Source organism: Eubalaena glacialis, chromosome 10 (assembly GCF_028564815.1).
Source record: "Eubalaena glacialis isolate mEubGla1 chromosome 10, mEubGla1.1.hap2.+ XY, whole genome shotgun sequence".
NCBI classification, from domain to species: Eukaryota; Metazoa; Chordata; class Mammalia; order Artiodactyla; family Balaenidae; genus Eubalaena; species Eubalaena glacialis.
This window is the reverse complement of record NC_083725.1, coordinates 12,174,943-12,194,486: the sequence shown is the minus strand read 5'-3', so window position 1 is coordinate 12,194,486 and position 19,544 is coordinate 12,174,943. Positions and strand designations below refer to the sequence as shown.

Here is a 19,544-nt window from a genome sequence, read left to right as displayed (position 1 = left end):
GAAATGAGGAAACAGTGGCAATCAGTTCTAAAAACATGGCCAAGCCCACGCACCACTTAATGTAAGAGCAGAGTTCAAACCCAGGATGGTGTGGTGAGAGCCTGTGCTCTCTCTGTGACACCAGGAAGCCACCCGCCTTGTGTGACCTGTGCATAACTTGTGCATAACTTGTAAGTGAGGCTCTCTGTGCCCCTGTTCTCAGTTGGTCCTCAGGGCTGTTCTTTGAGGAAAGAAGGAAGATGTTATAATTCCCATCTTACACATGAGGAGACCAAGGTCACCTCTGGAGCTGGGCCTGGAATCCAGGTCTCCTGACTCTTGGGACAACGTTCTTGTCATCATTACGTCTATTGGTACTCCCGAGGCAGCTTTCCAGCCAGTGCTGTTTCTTGAGCCTGCCCCACTGTGTCCCCCCACCCAACTGAGCCTTGAGGGAGGATCCAAAAGAAATGGAGACACACAGCCTTTCTGCTGTGCCCAGACCACATGACAAGGCTCTGGCCTTGATTTCTTGATTAAGGCCAAGGGCACTAGAGCTCCACTCGTGACCCGATGGGCCAAGAGGAACCACATGGGTGAAGGCACGTCATCCCAAGTGTTTCCACCCCCTGGGAACATCTGTTGCTAGGCTACCGTCACCACCCAGGACACGATTGTCCTGAATATCAACTCTGGCCAGAACCAAACTCCAATTCTCCGATCCTCTGGGCAATCTTAATTAGATCATTGGCCAAATGTTTCCTACCACCTGCAAACCTATAACTGTATGAGCTCCCCTGCATTAGTTCTGGGATGTGAAGTTTTATGTGTCAGCTCAGCGAGGCTCTAATGCCCAGATGTTTGGTCAACCCCTAGTCTAGATGATACTGTGAGGGTATTTTGTAGATGCGATTAGCATCTACAATCAGCTGATGTTAAGGAAAGGAGATGACCCTTGATAATATGGGTGGTCCTCATCCAATCAGTTAAAAGGCCTTGAGAATAAAAATGGGTTTCCCAAAGCAAAAGGAATTCTGTATCAAGACTATCACGTAGAAATCTTGTCTGAGTTTCCTGCCCTACAGATTTGGGACCTACCAGCTCCTACGATCACATGAGCCAATTCCTTGAAATAACTCTCTTTACATACACACACACACACACACACGCACACACACACACACATGCACGCACACACACCCCCTCCTGGTTCTCTCTGTCTCTCTGGAGAACCTAACCCACACAGCTCCCCTCTCTGGTCAGCATTCCTCCCCTCTCCCCACCTCCTTACTGAGACCCTAGTGTGCCACACGGCTGCTCAGATCTGATTTCTAACAGGGGGCCAAGCTGAGTGCTGGCGTGGGCAGCTCACACTAAGCAGAACTGACAGTTTATGCATTTATTCAACAAATATTTATTGAGTGCATTCTGTGTATGAGGCAGAATGCTTAGACAGTACCAAAGAGTGAGCTGGGGAGAGAACGATGCTGAATCGATTAAATCAGGGGAGATCCAATGAGAACAAGTCTGAGATGAACTTCACAGAATCTGAAACAAAAGAGGCATCAGCAGGAACAGCTAATACCAAAGGGTAGCCCGGCAGAGTTCACCATGAGCGCCAAAATCTAAAACTACACAGAGAAGCTCTCTCTGATACAATAGTGTTAAGTTGATGAAGTTGAAGTTGAATGCTGGGTGTTTATTATTTTGTGAATTTTCTCTGATTGATAGTTCTCTGTGAGCAAAAATATGGTTCATTTAATTTCATTTGTAATCTATAATGACCTAGAATCTCTTAGCTCTATGTCTGAGGTCACCTGAGTCAGGAGTGATTGTTACTGAAAAGTGAGCATCTGGTGATAATCAAACCTGTGTGCAAAAGTAAAAATAATTAACACAAAGTATAAACGCCTAGTTAGAAATTCTTCAAAACCTTCCAAGATAACAAGTGGTGGCAGGTATGTCTCTGAAGCCTAAAGATAACCAGAAATAATTTGTGAGTTTCCAGTAATCTCAGATTATCTAGGTTCTTTCATGAATGTGGATCATCACAAGTTGATTATGGGATATTTCCCTTCCTCCCAACCTTGGGGCATAATCTGTTTTTGCCCAGGCATCTCCAGGGCCAAATCAGAAGAATGTTTTGCTCTTTTGACCTCTACTCCCTGCCCCTCAGAGGCTGACTAAGGAGTCTGGCTTTGGCAATTGTTACTGTCGATCCCTCTCGCTTATTAAAACTCTCTCTGTTCCTAGCATCCAAGTCACCATTTTCTCCCGCTGTTCCTCCTGCCTCTCTGATTATTGCCTCTTCCACCATTTCTGTTGCTTCCTCTCTCTCTCTCTCTCTCTCTGTCTCTGTTTGCCTCTTTAATGTCCGTGGCCCTTTTCTATTCTCACTCTCCCAACTCTCTGCCTGGATAATCTCACCCTTTCCCAAATCTATAAATCTAACCCTGACTGCTCCCCTAAATTCCAGAAGCATATTTTAAACACATTACTAAGACGTCCCCGCCTGGATATCTCAGAGGCACCTCAAAAACAGTGACACGAACTTCATTCGGTATATTCCTCCCTCCCCTCCTCTGCCCCATCTCAGGTAACGCCATCTCCATCCAGCCACCTGAGCTGTCCATCACTTCTCTTTCCTCACATGGTCAGTTGGTCCGCTCACGTCCTAAATAGTCCTCAGATATACTCTCTGTCTCCACTTAATCTGCCTTGGTTCAGGCTCTCCTCATCTCTAACCTCAACTACTGCCATTCTGGTGGCCTGTATCCTCCTTGAGGGCAGGTGTTTCTTATCCATTACTGTATCCCCATCAAAGGGCCACTGTTATTGTAAGCATTCACCAAGAAGCAGTAGAGTGAAAATCCTGGACTCTGGAGCCAGACTGCATGGGTTTATTCCCAGATCTGACACTCACTGGCTGCAGGGCACATGTGTCTCAGCTTATTCATCTGTAAAAATGGGTTGTCATGCACATTTAATGAGAATACATATGTAATGCACTTATAACAGCGCCTGACATGTGCACAATAAAGTGTTAGTTATTACATTTTTTATTGACGTATAGTCAGTTTATAATGTTTCAGGTGTACAGCAAAGTGATTCAATTGTATATATAATTGAATATAGTTGAGATGTTGAATATAGTTCCTTGTGCTATACAGTAGGTCCTTGTTATTTATCTATTTTTTATATAGTAGTGTGTATCTATTAATCCTAAATTCCTAATTTATCCCTTCCCCCAGTTATTACATTTCATAAATGTATGTGAATTTCTCCCCACTGTCATCTATCCTCAATCCATCCTGCAGCCTGAGAGTTGTTTTATTTTATTTATTTATTTTTATTTTTTTCACAAATGTAATCATATCAGCTTCCAACTTAAAATCATTCACTGGCTGCGTATCACTTACGAGAAAAAGTCCAACCTTCTTAGCATGGAGAATAAAAGCTGATCTCTCCTGTTCCACTTCCATCTCTTTGCTGCAGGCACCTTCATCCTGTACTGCTCACTCCTTTTCCCATCATGTCAGCCTCTTCCTGTCTTCTTATCTAGATTCATGCTCATCTTCTTGTCCCTCAACTGTCTAACAAGGTCTTCCCTGGCCTTTAATACCCAGCTCAAATGGCACTTGTCAAATGTGACTCCCCTAGATGGAGCTGATTGCTTCTTTCTCTGAGCTGCTGCCCTCTGCCTATACCTCTATAACAACATTTATATGCTGCGTTATATTACTCTTTGTTTATCTCTCTCTCCCTAAGTAGATCCTAGTGGGAGATACACTGGGGAGAAGGTACCCTCTTGCCAGACCATACATTTTTTTAAATTGAACTATAGTTGATTTACAATGTTGTGTTAGTTTCTGGTGTACAGCAAAGTGATTCATGTATGCATATGTACATATATATTCTTTTTCATATTCTTTTCCATTATGGTTTATTACAGGATACTGAATATAGTTCCCTGTGCTATACAATAGGACTTTGTTTTTGATCGATTCTGTATATAATAGTTTGCATCTGCTAATCCCAAACTCCCAATCCAACCCTCCCCCGCCCCCGCCTCCCCTTGGCAACCAGAAGTCTGTTCTCTATGTCTGTGAGTCTGTTTCTGTTTTGTCGGTAAGTCCATTTGTGTCACATTTTAGATTCCGCATATAAGTGATATTGTATGGTATTAGACCATAAATTTTTATAATATGATTTTTGGTATGGAAAATGTCTCATCCTAAACATGCGATATTTACTTGATAAGTACAGAGGGAAGAAAGGAACAGGGGAGGGAGGGAGGGACCTGTGATTCTGCAGGCAGTGACCACCACTTCCCTTGGTGGCTCACGGTCGAGCAGCACTGACCCCCAGGAGCCTGGCTTCTGCCAGGAGACCCAGTATTCCAGGCAGCAGGATGAGTGACCCAATTAGATTTCTTTTTACTTTCTGGCCTTTACCCTATTGGCCTTGAGAACAAAAAGTGAGGGGAGGCAGATGTTGGGGCAGCTCAGACCCATCTTGTGCTCAGGCCTGGTCGTGGCGGCCACCTGAACCCATGGCTCCCTCCCTCCCTGATGCCTGCACATACCACAGACAGCACAGCACCGACCTGAGAAGGCATGGGAACCCCTGGCTGGGGCCAGATGAGCTTCCAGGCCATACATGGAGGATTCAGCCTTTAGAATCTGGGGTATCCCCTGGTACTGCAAAGATAGGAGTCAAATGACTGGACATCTGAAGTTCAAGACTCTCTTGATTTCCTTGGCATATTAGCTCATTTCTTCTTATTGAGAAGTTCAGTATTTAGCATAGCAGTGTAACCCCAAGGGCATTTTGCAGTTCAGGGTTTTATAGAATTGATGCATTTTGCAGTCCAGCGTTCTATAGAATTGATGCATACTGTAAGCTCCCAAATATCTGTGAATGGAAGAGAAAAGAGCATAGAAAAACAAAACCATTCACATTTGATATTAGAGTATATCATGTAGTTTTCTCTCTCTCTCTTTTTTTCTGCAGCAGCAATTTCCCTAATGATGTTTTTGCTCAGATTAATATTAAAGTAAGTTTGTATGCCTCAAGCACACACTGACTGCTGAAGCAAAGCCTTATCAGAGCGTGCCAGAAACCAACCTGGGATTTGACATTGGCACATATAGCCCCCAAATGGATAATCAAGTTTAGAAAATTCAGTGTCAATATATTCAAGGAGGTTGGGTGTATGTCCAGGATATTTGTATGTTGACTAACATCATCTGGCACCTCTTTATTCATGAAGCACTTTCACATACAGTCTCCGGTTTAGTACAGCAATCCCCCGAGGCAGGTAGTAGGATTCCCATTTTGCACAGAAGGATTCTGAAGCCAGTCGTGGCTAGTGGTGCAGTGGAAAGAGGAAAGAGAGTGCGATGGTGGGGTGGCATGGAACCCAGGTTTTCGATCTCCAAGTCCATACATTTCCAATTATCTATCTTTATGGTACAGTAGGTATATTTCTCTGTGTCAAGGTCATGTGCTAGGTGATCTTTCAAGATCCCTTCTAATCAGAGGATACTATCTATGATCCCATATAGTGTCCTAAGCCAGCCAGAACATCTAAGGCTCCCTTGAAAATGTGAGTTTACTATTTTCCCCTCCAATGTCCTGCTCCACATTTGAATAGCAAATGTGAAAGTTTCACACTCTGTTCTTTTTCTCTTCTTAACCCTTGGCTAGAGTCTTCTCTCTAAACAAAAGTTAAAAAAAAAAAAAAATGGAAAGAAAAGAAAAAAACAAAGCAGACAGTGATTAAAAAGTGAGCAAGAAATAAATGTCAACATTAAATTAATGCCTGGCATTTTTGCTGGATGTATTAGTTGTTTTTCAAGAAGGTCTGTTTCATCTCAGAAAGACTGTCTAGGAAAATGGAGAACAAAGCTAAGTAAACCAGTGAATCATTTCTGATACTGCTTAATACTCTGTTGTAAGAAAACAGAAAATGAATAAAGTTCTATTCCTTAAAGCTAAGTAACATGATAGCCCATATAATGGAAATATGGTTCCCTGAATGTATAATCGTGTTAATATTGGTTATTTATTGAGTGCTCCTCTCTCAAGAAGTTCAAGGATTTTATCAACATTACTTTAGTAGTTCTCACATCCCCCCTTTCATGTTGATTGTGGTGTCCCATTTTCTGGAAGAAGGAAACAGCACCAGAGAAGCTGAGTGGCTCACCTAGGATCACTCAGCAAGTCAAGGTCAGGGCCAGGTTTAGAACTTTGGTCTTCTCATGCCAGATTTCCAATCAGCAAAGTGAAAATAGATATGCCACCATCTGGGTTATACAGGCAACAAACCCATCTGGGTGTTTTTAGTGAAGAGGAATTAATTGCTTACTTCTTTTTTACTCTTGGAGTCAGATGTGAGAAGTGCGTGCTAAACCAAAATATCATCAAGACAATCCACTGCAGACACACTGAGGGAGGTTATCCATGGGTTCCTGGCACAGGCCAAGAAGAAATCTCTTCCTTCTGCTGCTTCCAGAAAGAGTCATGGAGACTGTCTCTCTTATCTCTTTCTTTAGCCCTAAAGAGCCCTAAAGAGTTTATCTCTTATCTCTTTCTTTAGCCCTAACCCAATTCAATACAAATTGGGTGTGGAAAGAAACCTCTCTATGAATGGCCATTTAGTTCTAAAGACTGGCAAAACTACATGGGGGACAGGATGAGCCTTTGTCATTGGCTCTGCTGGAGAGGGAGTGGATTCAGGGAAGGAAGAGAGTTGATATCACTGGTTTGTGTGTAGGAAATGGTGATGAGGGTACACAGCCCTTACACAGACACAGGAGAACCTGCTGCACACCTGAGCCACTCTGTCTTGACTTTTTTGGGAAGGCTGAGGTGGAACTGAGTTCCAAAGATTGCAATCACCGACTTCTAAGGGCCAGCCTTCCAGAACAGAGCTTGGTATTACCCTAATCGCTTCCCTGGAGAGCCCTGGGGGAACCCTCATGATTCATGTATTATAACCCATAGAAACTCTAGGAGTTGTGGAAGGCGACTGTGGCCAGATGGCATTCTCCCTCCAAGCATCTTTAGCATGTGCTCCTATAGGACAGAAAATAGTATTTCTTGTCCACTGAGGGAGAATCAATATAAAAGGAAGTTTCCTCTTTTGTCATATACCATCTCCCTGCACCCCCTTCACTCATGGCTACCATTAGGCAGAGGGGGAGCAAACACTTATATAGCACTTACTGTGTGTTAAAACAACCCATGAGGTAGGTTTTATTACTACCCCCATGTTACAAAAGAGGAAATGGAGACCCAGAGAGGTTAAGTAACTTGCACAGGGACACACAGTTGTACGTGGCACAACCAGGATTCAACCCTGGGCAGGCTGACTCCAGAGTCTGTGTTTTAATTCACTGCCTGCCCTACATTACCTGGCTCTGGTGTCCTTATGCATTTGGCTCCAGACTCTGGGAAAGCAATTACTTCCTTACTATAATGTCATTTCTTCTAGTACATAGAGAATGAAGTATCAGTGAGTTCACAGATTTTCTTTATGGATAAGAGGAATTTTCAACGGGCAAGGGGAGATTAGTACCACTTCATAGCTCCATGGACAGCTAACATTCACAGGGCCTCACCATGCAGGGATTGTGACCATTTGGTGACCAGCCCAGTCTCTTTCACCATCAGATGGCATCAGTGATGCTGTCTCTGATGTGGTCAGTCTGAAGCACAGTACAAAAGTCAAGGAACCAGTTTTCATTTTGGTGCCATCTAATTTTCCACCCCATCTGCAGGACTTGATCTGTCGTAGACATTTGGGGCATAGACTATATATAACCAATTATCTACGTTCAAAGTGGTTGTATTCGCCAGAAGGAACCAGCCCAACTTGTAGTCAACAGAGACATGTATAAATCAATACAAATGCCTATAAATGCAACAGAGTCACCATAAATGATGATGGGTACAAATAAATGATGTTTAGAGTACTTTAAGGGGGTGAGACTGAGTAGGTTGGGATTCTTTTGGTATTGGGTAGAAGGCGTGGGATTAATTAAGGAGTTTATTGGAGCATATTGCAAAGATGAAAAGGAGAGGGAGACGTGGTACAGCTGCCATTTGAAAGAAGGAGAGCATGGCATCCCTATGGCACAGCTTGACAAATGAGCACCAGAGAAATTGAGGCCATCACCAGTGATTTGAGCAAGGCACTTAATCTCCGTGGGTCACAGTTCTTCCATCTGTCAATATGGAGAACTGGGTACTGAAATCAAGAGAACATAGTGAAGCATTTTGAGTTCTTCAGAAGAAAAGCATCACCATCATATATCCTTTGGGTTAAGGAAAATCTATTACTAGGAAGAAATGCCTGTGGCATGTGACACCTGATTTGCCCCAAGCACCAGTACTCAGATGTCTTTGGGGAAGGAAGCAATCAAAAGCATCTGCATAGAAAAAAAAAAAAAAAGGTAGGCGTTCAGAGCCTTACAAGTAACATACTTCTCTTTGGCATCATAAAAACAGCTTAGGCTCAGCCCAAGCCTAGGCTGTGCGAGCCCAGACCCAAATCTCAAATGACTGCCCATTCCTTGCTCTTCTGGTTGGCGTCAGTCAATCACAAGTGGAATCAGATGTTGCCTTGCCAACGTGACTGATATGTTTCCAATGGAGCTCTGTTTATGTCTTGATCCTTGTTTGTGTGATGTTCTATGTTTTATAACTTGAGTCTGCAGGAATTTTTCCCATGGCTGTGCATCATTTCTTATCACCCATAACCAAATATGGCAGCTTTAAATAGTGCTGTCATTTTCCTCAATTTCACTCGTTGTGATATAATCAGGTATAGATTTCTGACATTGAGCATCTAATGGGGTTTCAGATTCAGAAAGCTACAATGAAAGATTTTTTTCTCTTGGATATCTCTCAACTGGGAGACACAGAGTGAAATAGTCATGAGCGACAGGTGTAGAATTCATGTACGTTTGCCCAGAGAAGCTCTGGGGGATAGAAGGACCCCAGGAGTGGCCCATGCTCGTGATTTCTGCTGCAGAAGGTGTATATGCATCATGAGTGCCTTCATCCCCCTTCTGGACTCACTCTATGTCTTCCTTTGTCTGCCACTGGCTCTTAGGATGTAGACAAAGACATGGTTAGCCCGTGATGGACACAAGAATGACTAACTGGGGACTCTCCTTCTGCTTCTCTTGAGTCCTTCTTCCTGTTAGAGAATATACATAGTGATAGGACCAGACATACTTAAATGGCCTCCTCCCCATTTCTCTCCTGTTCCCTTGGTTACTGGGCTTTGTCCCTCAAGTTGTTTTATTTTCCCAGTCAATCACCTGAGTGTTCTGTGCAGCTCAAGCATGAACGCACATGAGGCAGAGTACTTGCAATTTGTATCAAAGGGCAGTTCCCTGGTCTCAGCCTTATTGGGAGAGAAAACCAGTTTCAGACAGACCACCCAAGGGGTCACTGTCACACTGATGAAGGGCCCAAGAACAGGTGCCCCACTGGCAGAGGATAAGCTTTGACTTCTTCACTCTGTACCCTCCGGACTGTGTCCCCAAATGGGAGTGTAAAAACTGTACTCCCAAGTGCTTTGGGAATTTGCCTACTGGCTTGCTGGGAAGGGATGGAAAACCCACCAGAAGAGAAGTTGAAAATCACCCACGACTGGAGCTGTTCGAATACAAGGGGACCATGCAGCGTTGTCTCCCCCGCTCCTTAGATGCTGCATTGGGAGAGCTATTGTTACCTAGAGTTTCTTAGCATGGGCTCCATGGTCCGGCTGTCCTTGGATAACGAAAGCCCAGAAAGCTGGTTGAGATTAGTACTGGCATAGGCAGCTGCCCTTTGTGTTTCTGGGGACCCCAGTGTAAAAGTGACATACCTTGTTATTGACAGTAGGTTGTGCCGTGACTCATATACTCTTGAGCGTGAAAGTTTACATGTTTGTAGAACCCCTGAGCTTAATACTGATTTTCTGCCCTATCCATGGACTTCCTAGATTCCTGGAATCATAAAATTATATCATTTTCAATTTAGAATGGTCTTTAGGGAGCATCTAGTCCAGTGGTTTCATAGTAAATGGAAGAAGTAAGCCTGATGCAAGACCAAGGCAGCCGTGGGGAGCTGCAGAGAGGGGCCCTGTCTTGAGTGGGCAGCCGCCACTCAGCTCCAGCTGGTTGAGAATTAGGCCCAGTGTTGCCAGATCACCCATTTTTTAAGCCAGAAATCTGGATTTTTATGTGAAATCTCCCAATCATTTAATGTTGGCAATTAATCAAAATGGGTAAGCACTGCAGGTAAACAAACAAGTTGTCTGTGGGCTGCAGGTCACCAGGGTGTCACGTTTGATCTAGTCCAGCTCCAACGGAGGCTGAAGGGGGGTGTGCACTTGCCCGAGACCACACAGCTGAAGATTGGGAGCAGGTTCTGGAACTCCTTCCTTCTCATTCTATCTCACTTTCCTACAGAAAATGCCCTGGAGCTTGGTCCTCAGCTCTCTGTTCCTGGCTCCATCCTTTGGCACCCATGACTCTAGTCAAGCATGTCCCTGTGCTGGGGACAAACATGTTTTCCCACAGCATCATGGTACGAGCCCTGGGCTTTGTGTCAGGAAGCGTGCATTTGAGTCCCAGCTCTTCCGCTGATTAGCCGTATAACCTTGGACACATCTCTCGAGTGCCCTGGGCTTTGATTTCTTCCCTAATACAATGAAAATAAGAATCTGGGCCTCACAGCACCGGTTTGAGAAGGTCTCACTGTGCGTGAGATCACCCTGCAAACAAAAAAACCAAGGATGCCTGTCATATTAGCATCCTCACGAGAAAGAGGTGAGTGTCTGAGTGGGGGGCTAGCGTTCCATCCACCACCGCAGACATCAACAGTTCAAAAATGCTTCAGAACCCAAACACACTGCCCCTGGAGGATGTGGGGACAGCACATAAGGGGCACTGAGGGCTGTTCTGCTTGCCCAGCACAGAGCCTCCTTCATCCTAGGAAGTAACGAGGCCCCCGGGCTGTTCTTTTGTTTCATCTGCTGAGATCAGGGCTGGGTAAGTGTTTCAGAGCAGCCCCCTCTACACCTTCAGCCCTGTGTCATTTAAACCAATCACCCATAACCCAAAGCAATGCAATCTGGGGCCAGACCCAGGTCACCATCCCCTCTGCCCTGCCCTGCCCTTCCCAAGGGCCATGCTGACTGAATATAGATGGTGAATCTTGTTTTTATTTCCATTTCCAGGGCCGCAGACCCGGCTATTTCTCCTTCCTGGACCCTTTTTCTCCTGGCGTCTGGCTCTTCATGCTTCTAGCCTATCTGGCCGTCAGCTGTGTCCTCTTCCTGGTGGCTCGGTACTCTCCTCTCCCCTTCCCTGTCCTCACACCGCCACCTCGTGTCCACCTCTGGGAACTGCATGGGAGGGGGTGGGGAGCCGGAGAAGGGTGGGTTGAGAAGCCCTTGGTGCCAAACCAGAAGGACGGGAGAGCGACCCAGGACCTGAACCACTCTGCCCAGCTGTTGACCTGGCACTGCCCATCCATCCATCTTTGCCCACATCCCCTACTAGGCACAAAGAAGACAGGCGAGCTTGTCCAAATTTGCTTCTGCGCCCCTGCCTCTTACTCCTCTCGTTCCCCAGTCTCCAGCCCGCCAGCTTGTGTAGGAGCTTTGGGAGAGAGAGGAGGGGAGGAAGGTGGCAGGAAGATCACTCTGATTAAGTACCGAGGCTTTGGCAGCCCTGGCATCCGTCCTTGCCAGGATCTGCCACAAAGTGCTGAATGACGAGAAGCAGAGCCTGAAAATCTGGAGTGGGGGGCTGGAGGCCTCGGTGGCACAGGCGAGGGAGAAGGCCTCCTCTGTAGAGGGCCTGGCCCTTCCCCAGCCCGAGTCTGTCTGTGAAAACACAGCTGCCTTGTTGAATGGGGACTGCGGAGGGTGGCTGACAGCAGGAGGGCGGGACAGAGAGAAGCATTGGCAAGTAGTGCTGAGTTGAGACAAATGGTCCAGATCAGGGGTTGGGGAGAACCAGCGCCCCTGCCCCTGCCCCCGGAAACCAGAGACTGTCCCTGGGCCGACGGAAGAAGCCGAGGAGCGTCCCAGGAAGATGCACAGAGAGGGTTGTTTCTCTCTGAGGCTAAGGTGGACCAGCCTGGGCTTCAGGAGAGCCAACTGACTATCCAGAAGCAGAACAAGCTCTTGTGGCTCCGGGTCATTCCCTCAGGTCCCCGATTCCCACTCAGTGCTCAGCTCACCACCCTGGAGGAGCCGAGACCCGCTCAGGATGAGCTTCTAAAGGGCTGCCAGTGGCTCTGGTCCAGCGGTCTCCTCTGCCTCGGGGCCACGGAGGCGGGGCCAGATGATTCTGTAGTGAACATTCCACCTCTATGGGGTGGGGTCTTCCCCAAGAGCACGTCTGTTCAGTGCTTGAGGAGAGACTGTGCACCCTCCAGTTAGAAGATGGAGCCCCGGGGGCTTCCCTGGTGGCGCAGTGGTTGAGAATCTGCCTGCCAATGCAGGGGACACGGGTTCGAGCCCTGGTCTGGGAAGATCCCACATGCCGCGGAGCAACTAAGCCCGTGTGCCACAACTACTGAGCCTGCGCGTCTGGAGCCCGTGCTCCGCAATGGGAGAGGCCGTGACAGTGAGAGGCCCGCGCACCGCGATGAAGGGTGGCCCCCGCTCGCCGGAACTGGAGAAAGCCCTCGCACAGAAACGAAGACCCAACACAGCCAAAAATAAATAAATTTATATTAAAAAAAAAAAAGAAGAAGATGCAGCCCCAAGGAACTGCAGGGTTCCAGACCCCGGGGCAGTTCCCAGCCTGCCCGAGAGGCATTGAATCACTCAGTTTGTGCCTCTTCCAGTGGAGATCAAAGCCAAGTTCAGGAAGTCGTCCCTGGCCCATGAGATCCAACCAAACAGGGAAAGGCCTTGCTTACAACCCGGTCGTCTTCAAAGGCTGCGGCTCCTTGCGCCGCTCGGGTGCCACCCACCCCTCCTTGGGCCTGTAGGCATTGCCACTGTCAAGTGTCTGTCGTCAGTGTCGACTGGCGAGGCACAGGAGCCATCTGACACTCCCCCTCTGCACTTGGCCGCACTGCCTGCGGCTGCTCAAAGAAAACTGTCTGCCTGCGTCCTGGCTCCACTGCCCCGCAGTTCGCTCTTGCCCCCTTTGATTGAGCCCCTGTGTGTAGTAAGCCATGGCTCTCAGGTGACCTCGGGGGCCTGCAAATGGTCTTAGGGCTTGGTTACCAGACACACACACACACACACACACACACACACACACACACACACACACACACGGCTGCTTCACCATGCCTGCCACAGCCTGAAGCTTTTCAATCAGCCCTGGGGGCTTAAACAGCCCCTCTTCTCTGCCCTACACACACACACAAACACACACACAAACACATGCACACACTGCCCCCTAGGATCCAGAATTAACAAAAAGATAAACCAAGAAGAAACTGTACAAAAGGTCTGATCATACATCCTATATATACATATATATATAATATCCTATATATGTAATATCTGAGCATAGGGTAATCTGGCCCAAGGTGGTGGCTTTCGAACGGTGTTCCCCGAGCGTGGAGGCTCCTGGAAGGTTACAGAGACGTGGAGCGGCGGTGTGAAGAGGCTGGGCAGCCAGAGCTCTGGGACCTCAGCCCGTCTTCATTCAGACCAGCTCCACTTTTCTCTTATATATTGTACTTCTGGGTAAGATTTTAGAGATGAAAAGATATTTGAAAACCACTGCTCTAAGGCAGCCGTTCCCAAGCCAGCTGATACCAGAGTCACACAGGGAGCTTTAAAAAGCTTGAATTTCTATGTCTGATCGTCTCCAAATCTCTAGGGATGAGGCCTGGAAATCTGTATTTTTGAAGCTCACTTCCAATGGCCCGTAGGCTTGGGAACCACCGAGGTGAGGCACCACGGGTACCAGCCAGCCCCGCAGGCCACGAAGAGAAGGAGCACATCTCGGGGCAGGGGCCAGCAATGGCACATTGGCCTTGTATTCGGGAACAGGCGGCAGCGATGGAAATGTGGGCCAGCCCTGCAGCACGGCACATGCGCACTAGGCTGAAGGGAAGGCTGGGGATGACGGTAACACCCTGTGAAGAGGCAGACCTGCCCTGCTCAGCACACGCCCAGACGCGTCTCTCACATCAGAGCTGGAAGGCTTTGTGTGGGAGGCAGGCTGGGGCGGAAGAGGGAGAGCATGTGTCTGGTGGGCAGGAAGAAAGGGCATCAGAGGTACCGCTGGGAGAGAGAGGCCAGCGTGAGGCTTCGAGCGACAGCGGGAGGGAGCGCCGCCCTTCTCAACCCTGTGTGCCCATCATGCTCACCTGGGGAGCCCTAAAAATGCTGATGTCCAGGCCTTACCTGGACAAATTAAATCAGAACCTCTGGGTGTGGAATCCAGGTATCGGCATTATTTCAAAAGCTCCCAGGTGAGTCTGAAACACAGACAGGGTTGAGAACCAGGGCCTGAGCCTGAGGGACCATCTGGGCCAGTGGTTCACAAAGTGTGGTCCCTGGGCCAGTGGCATCCATATCACCTAGGAACTTGCAGATTCTTGGGCCTCAACCCGATGTACCGAATCAGACGCTTTTGCCACAATCTGTGTTCTCCCGAGCCTTCTTGGTGATTCTGATGTCAGTTAAAGTTTGAGAATTACTACTCTAGGCCGACGGCTTTCAAACCATGGCTCTGTGGGGCTGTAGGGTCTCACTCTGGGGAACTGAAGGAGGCAGAACAAGCAATTCCCAGCCGTCTATTCTGTGACTTGAATTATTTTGAAAAAATTAAAATGTTTCTTTGATTAAAGAAAAACAGTTCCGAAACTGCCAACATAGTCCAACTTTCTCATTTTTCAGTGGGAAAACCCAAGTCCCATAGAGGGGAGGGGCTTAGCCAAGGCCACAGGCCAGCTACCAAGGTCTCGGGGCGAGGCCAGGCAGGAGAGCGCCCTCACACCCTCAGCACCCCTTCCTTCACGCCCACCCTCCGCAGCACTGGCATGTGTCCCTTTCTCTCACAGGTTGACGCCCTACGAGTGGTACACACCCCACCCGTGTGCCCAGGGCCGGTGCAACCTCCTGGTGAATCAGTACTCCCTCGGCAACAGCCTCTGGTTTCCGGTCGGGGGCTTCATGCAGCAGGGCTCCACCATCGCCCCTCGTGCCTTATCCACCCGCTGCGTCAGTGGCGTCTGGTAAGATCCTGGGTCCTCGGATAAGCCCTGATCCAGCTTCCGGTAGGCAGGAACCTCAGCTCTGCCCTAGGACAGCCTCTGCCAGCTCAGAGGGTTTGGGGGCAGTGGGTGGGTGTGCTTTGTGCCATCTTTTCTCCTTCTCTGTTCCCTGCCTTGGAGGTCTAGATGTAGAGGGGAGCCAAGGCAGGAAAGGAGACCGAGTGAGAAAATGCCTTGAAGGCCCACAGCAAAGCAGTTATAACTTCCTGACCTGAAAATGACCAGAGGTTGAGAGGCAGGGCCTGTGAAAGCATAGGCAGATTTATGCAAATGTGAGCATGTAGAAGGAAGTCCCTGCGGGAGAAATCCAAGCCCACGCCCCCTCCAGCAGCTTTCTGGAGCTTTGCCCCTCTGCACCTGGCTCTGGGGGCCTGCCGGACCTGTCCACCTTAGCAGGTGTGGGAAAATGCAAGCTGTTAGTAGCTCGGAGTTGGACAGGACCTCAGGGAGCAAGTTGCCATCACGGTCCACACGGGCAGTCAGCCAGCCTCTTCCTGGAGCTCCCTTCTCCTCTTGGCAGGGCAAAAGGAACATGGTGGAATGATTCGATGTGTGGGAAAGTTCTCTGAAAATTTGGAAGTGCTACATAAATGTTTGGACTAATCATTGCTATTAGGCCATTATGGGGGGAAATGAAATACCAATGAGGTGTTGAAAGGCAAGTTTCCCATCCTCACTTAAAAACCCACTGTCAGGTTTGGTGTCACAGCTTATAGGACTTACAACCTTCATTCGCTCCTCTCCTTCTCAGCCTGTGTAAACCAGAGGAAAAGGAAAGGGGCATGGGTGCTGGGGACAGTGAGGGGTCTGGACAGTTATCTAGGAGCCACTGGACTGGGGCTGATCGGCAGGTGGAAACACAGCTGGGACTGATACAGTAGGATTTAAACCACTGGGGCAAGGTGCTCACCCATTATCAGGTCGTGCCCAGGAGTCACTGAGCGGATCACTGAGGGGACCTGGGTCTCACATTCCCTGGCAGAAAGGATGGTGTTGTCAGGCACAGTCACAGAGCTCCCTCAAAATCCAGGAAATCTGGGCAGAAACCCATAGATGAGATGTCAGCTGCAGATTCTGGTCCCTTTCTACTTGGGCTTTTCCTTCCAGAGGTGCTTGTTCCCATGTGCTGCACGTAGGGCTCCATTGCCTGCTTCCTTCACCTGTCAGCTCCCACCCCCAGGAATTCCCTCCTCCAGAGAAAGTCTGCCCTGGTGCTGAGGGAGACCACCTGTCCTGCAGGCTGTCGGCTCAGCCCACTGGCTCAGCAGTGCTTTAAATAGCTGGCCCCAGGTGGCTCGGTTACCCTGCTCCAGAGCATCTGTGGAAGGGAGGCTCAGCCCTTCCCAGCCTGACCCGGAGGTGTTGGTGTGCCCCTCTGCCTCTTGGAATTCTTGGTTATAAAATCAGAGCCTCAGTTAGGTTGGCTCCCTGGGGAGTGGGAGGTCAGAAAACAGGGCCATCGTGGCCTACTGTGGCACCCTCACCCAGAGCAAGCGACGGAAAATGCCACGTTGCTAACAAGAATGCCAGCTTCACAATGATAATGCCCCTTTCACCCAGGAGCAAGTCTCCACTGGCCCCTCCGGAGGGAGAGTGGGCATGATTTGCTTTGTCAGCCAAGGTGACGGGCTTGCAATGAGCTACTTCCTTTCTCTGATCCGTCCTTTGTGACCAGTGGCAAAAACAGCCACATGGCTGCCCAGGGCGAAACAGATGCCAGAGTGTAGCCATGGGGCTGGGGGAAGCTCCCCAGCCAGCTCTGAGGTCATGTCCACACCCAGGGCTCATTAACCCACGACAATGTGGCAGAGCAGCTTCCGAATGCACGCCTCCACCTGGGGACCACTCACCACCACCACCCCAGCCTCCTCTGGGGGAAGCTCATGAGAAACAACTTCCAAGAGAGTGTAAGAGCCCAGGCAGGAGCAAGGAGAGCAGGTTTTGCAGATGGAGGGACTCCTGGCCCTTACAGGTCACAAGTAGGGAAGGTGGACAAATGATTTTCTTTGCATCTCTACATGTCTCTGTATCTCACACTCATCTCATCCTTTACGGATTATTAGTCACTAATGACATATTATCTCACCTGATCTCACAACACTCCAAAGACAGGTGGACCAGACATTATTATCCCCCATTTATTAGGCAAGCAAACGAGCTCAGAGGAAGTGTATGGCTTTTCCCCAAGGTCTCATAGGTGGAATTGGACAAAGCCAGAACTAAAACCAGATCCCTTACTGGTGATCTGGCGCGTGTGGATGTGCCCATCAAGTTGATGGGTGCCCCTGTTCCTTCATTCCTGGGAGGCAGCCTGAAGGAATTCTTGGACACGTGGCAAAGGGGACAATGGGACTTCCTGCTCTTGGAAATCCACCTGGAAGCTGCCGGCTGCTGCAGCCCCTGGCAAACACTATGCCTTGGTTGGCAATGTCTTCATAATGAGTGAAGCCTCATTAATTCAGACGCCACTGATTCGGAATTTGGCGATTATCCAACCTCAGTTGTGCTTACATATATCTTTGAACCCCTATAAACAAATGGATTAGGAAGCAGATCCATACTGCTGACCAGATGGTAGATGTCTTGTTTAACCGACTTAAGTGAGCAAACTGGTTTTAATGACTTTAGCATGTATGCTGCCTGAGTTGCAAAACTATTCTCATTTTAAATAAGTCTGATCTGCCCAATAAAACAACCTTCCATTTTGAAATAGCGTGACCATTGTAAAAGCATTTTCTAATTCCAACTTCTCAGCAGTCCGAAGGTGCTTTTCACCAGTTCATCTTGAAGAGTTTCTGCTGTTACAATTTGTAGAACTGGTTATAGAATACAAATTTCTCAGTTACTTGGCCACGTGACTTTGCTTCTCTGAGCCTCGGTTTTGTCTTCTGTAAAATCAGGATAAGATTTTCACCTCCCTGAGTTGTAGGGAGTACAGGAGATAGTGGGTGTGGCTCACAGTAGGCGCTCAGTACATGGCGATGCTGCTCTGAATGTTGGCTGCATCGTGACGGGGCTGGGGGAGGCATCCCGGCTCTAGCTCTGAACAGAGCCTCCAGGGCTGGCACCCTTAGCTCATTCACTAGCTCATTGCTCACCGTCTCTCAAGCTGTCTCATGTTCATGGACACACTTCTTTTGAGTAGAAACCCAATAATCACCTCCTTTAGGAAATAAGAGAAAGAAAACCACTGTCTTCTTCTAGGCCACCCTCCCAAGCCGTTCATTTCTGTTGACATCAAATGCCCTGCCTCCTTTCTCTTCCCCCACTAAGCCCCTCAGAAGAGGGCCACCTGGTCTCTCCCGTGTCGCAGCAGGACTGGGGATGGGGTTTAAGACTCCTGGGGTGCCCCGGCAATGATGACTTCTTGGTCTTTTCCTACATAGGTGGGCATTCACGCTGATCATCATCTCATCCTACACGGCCAACCTGGCAGCCTTCCTGACCGTGCAGCGCATGGATGTGCCCATTGAATCGGTGGATGACCTGGCTGACCAGACCGCCATTGAGTATGGCACGATTCACGGAGGCTCCAGCATGACCTTCTTCCAAGTAAACCCATATGGTTGCTCACCAACATCAGGAGTCGGGCAGAATAAAGTTGAGATGTTTGTCCACTGGAGATAAAAACATCTTGCCTCATCCCATCATCCCTTTTGAACACCTAGTCTGGAGGTTCTCATGGGGCTCATTTTTCCCCTGCTCCCCAAAATCCCCATGGAACCAGGTCCCCAAAGCACTTGGGTTAATATCAGCCTTGTCCCAAAGTGTTATACATGAATGATTAGTGCTACTTGAGATGACTTTAGTGGTAGAACTATTTTTTAATTGCAGTGGTTTCATATGTATTGTAATGAGTATTAGAAAAAATTATGCAGTGTCTCTAACCTGTACTTTTATTTATTTCTGCATAAGATTAGGCTAACGTACGCATTTAAATTTTTAAGTAGGCTAAATTTTATAAGTAGTGCTTAGACAAAGCAAGATTGGAGAATACACAAATGACTAACGTGTAAGGAACTTTAGACTAAACTGAGCTGGTTTCATTGATCCCAGACTAGATAGATCTCAGATCAGGACCCTTTTGGCTTCTCCGAGGTTCCCTTGCAAGGCTCAGGAGCCGGCCCTGCCACAATGGTGTGTTAGCTGGCAGGCTACCAAGGCTGGCAGAGCCGGGCCAGACATAGGAGTAGTTTGCATTTGCTTCAGGCTCTCTAGGGAAACAGATTCCCCTGGAGTCAGTGAGTGTCTAACCAGTCTGTGACCCAAGAAGTTCATTATCACACGAAACAAGTCCAAGGCCTTCA

General features: G+C 48.2%; 1 protein-coding gene across 2 annotated transcripts in view; it reads left to right on the top strand.

Annotated features, from left to right (window-relative positions):
• GRIK4 (glutamate ionotropic receptor kainate type subunit 4) overlaps positions 1–19,544 on the top strand; it is a 455,581-nt gene that overhangs the window by 413,691 nt on the left and 22,346 nt on the right. For both annotated transcript variants that reach the window (XM_061202461.1, XM_061202462.1), the window contains exons 14-16: positions 11,219–11,328; positions 15,025–15,198; positions 18,624–18,789. In XM_061202461.1, coding sequence (XP_061058444.1) covers positions 11,219–11,328; positions 15,025–15,198; positions 18,624–18,789 — 450 coding nt within the window. The remainder of the gene's footprint in view (positions 1–11,218; positions 11,329–15,024; positions 15,199–18,623; positions 18,790–19,544) is intronic.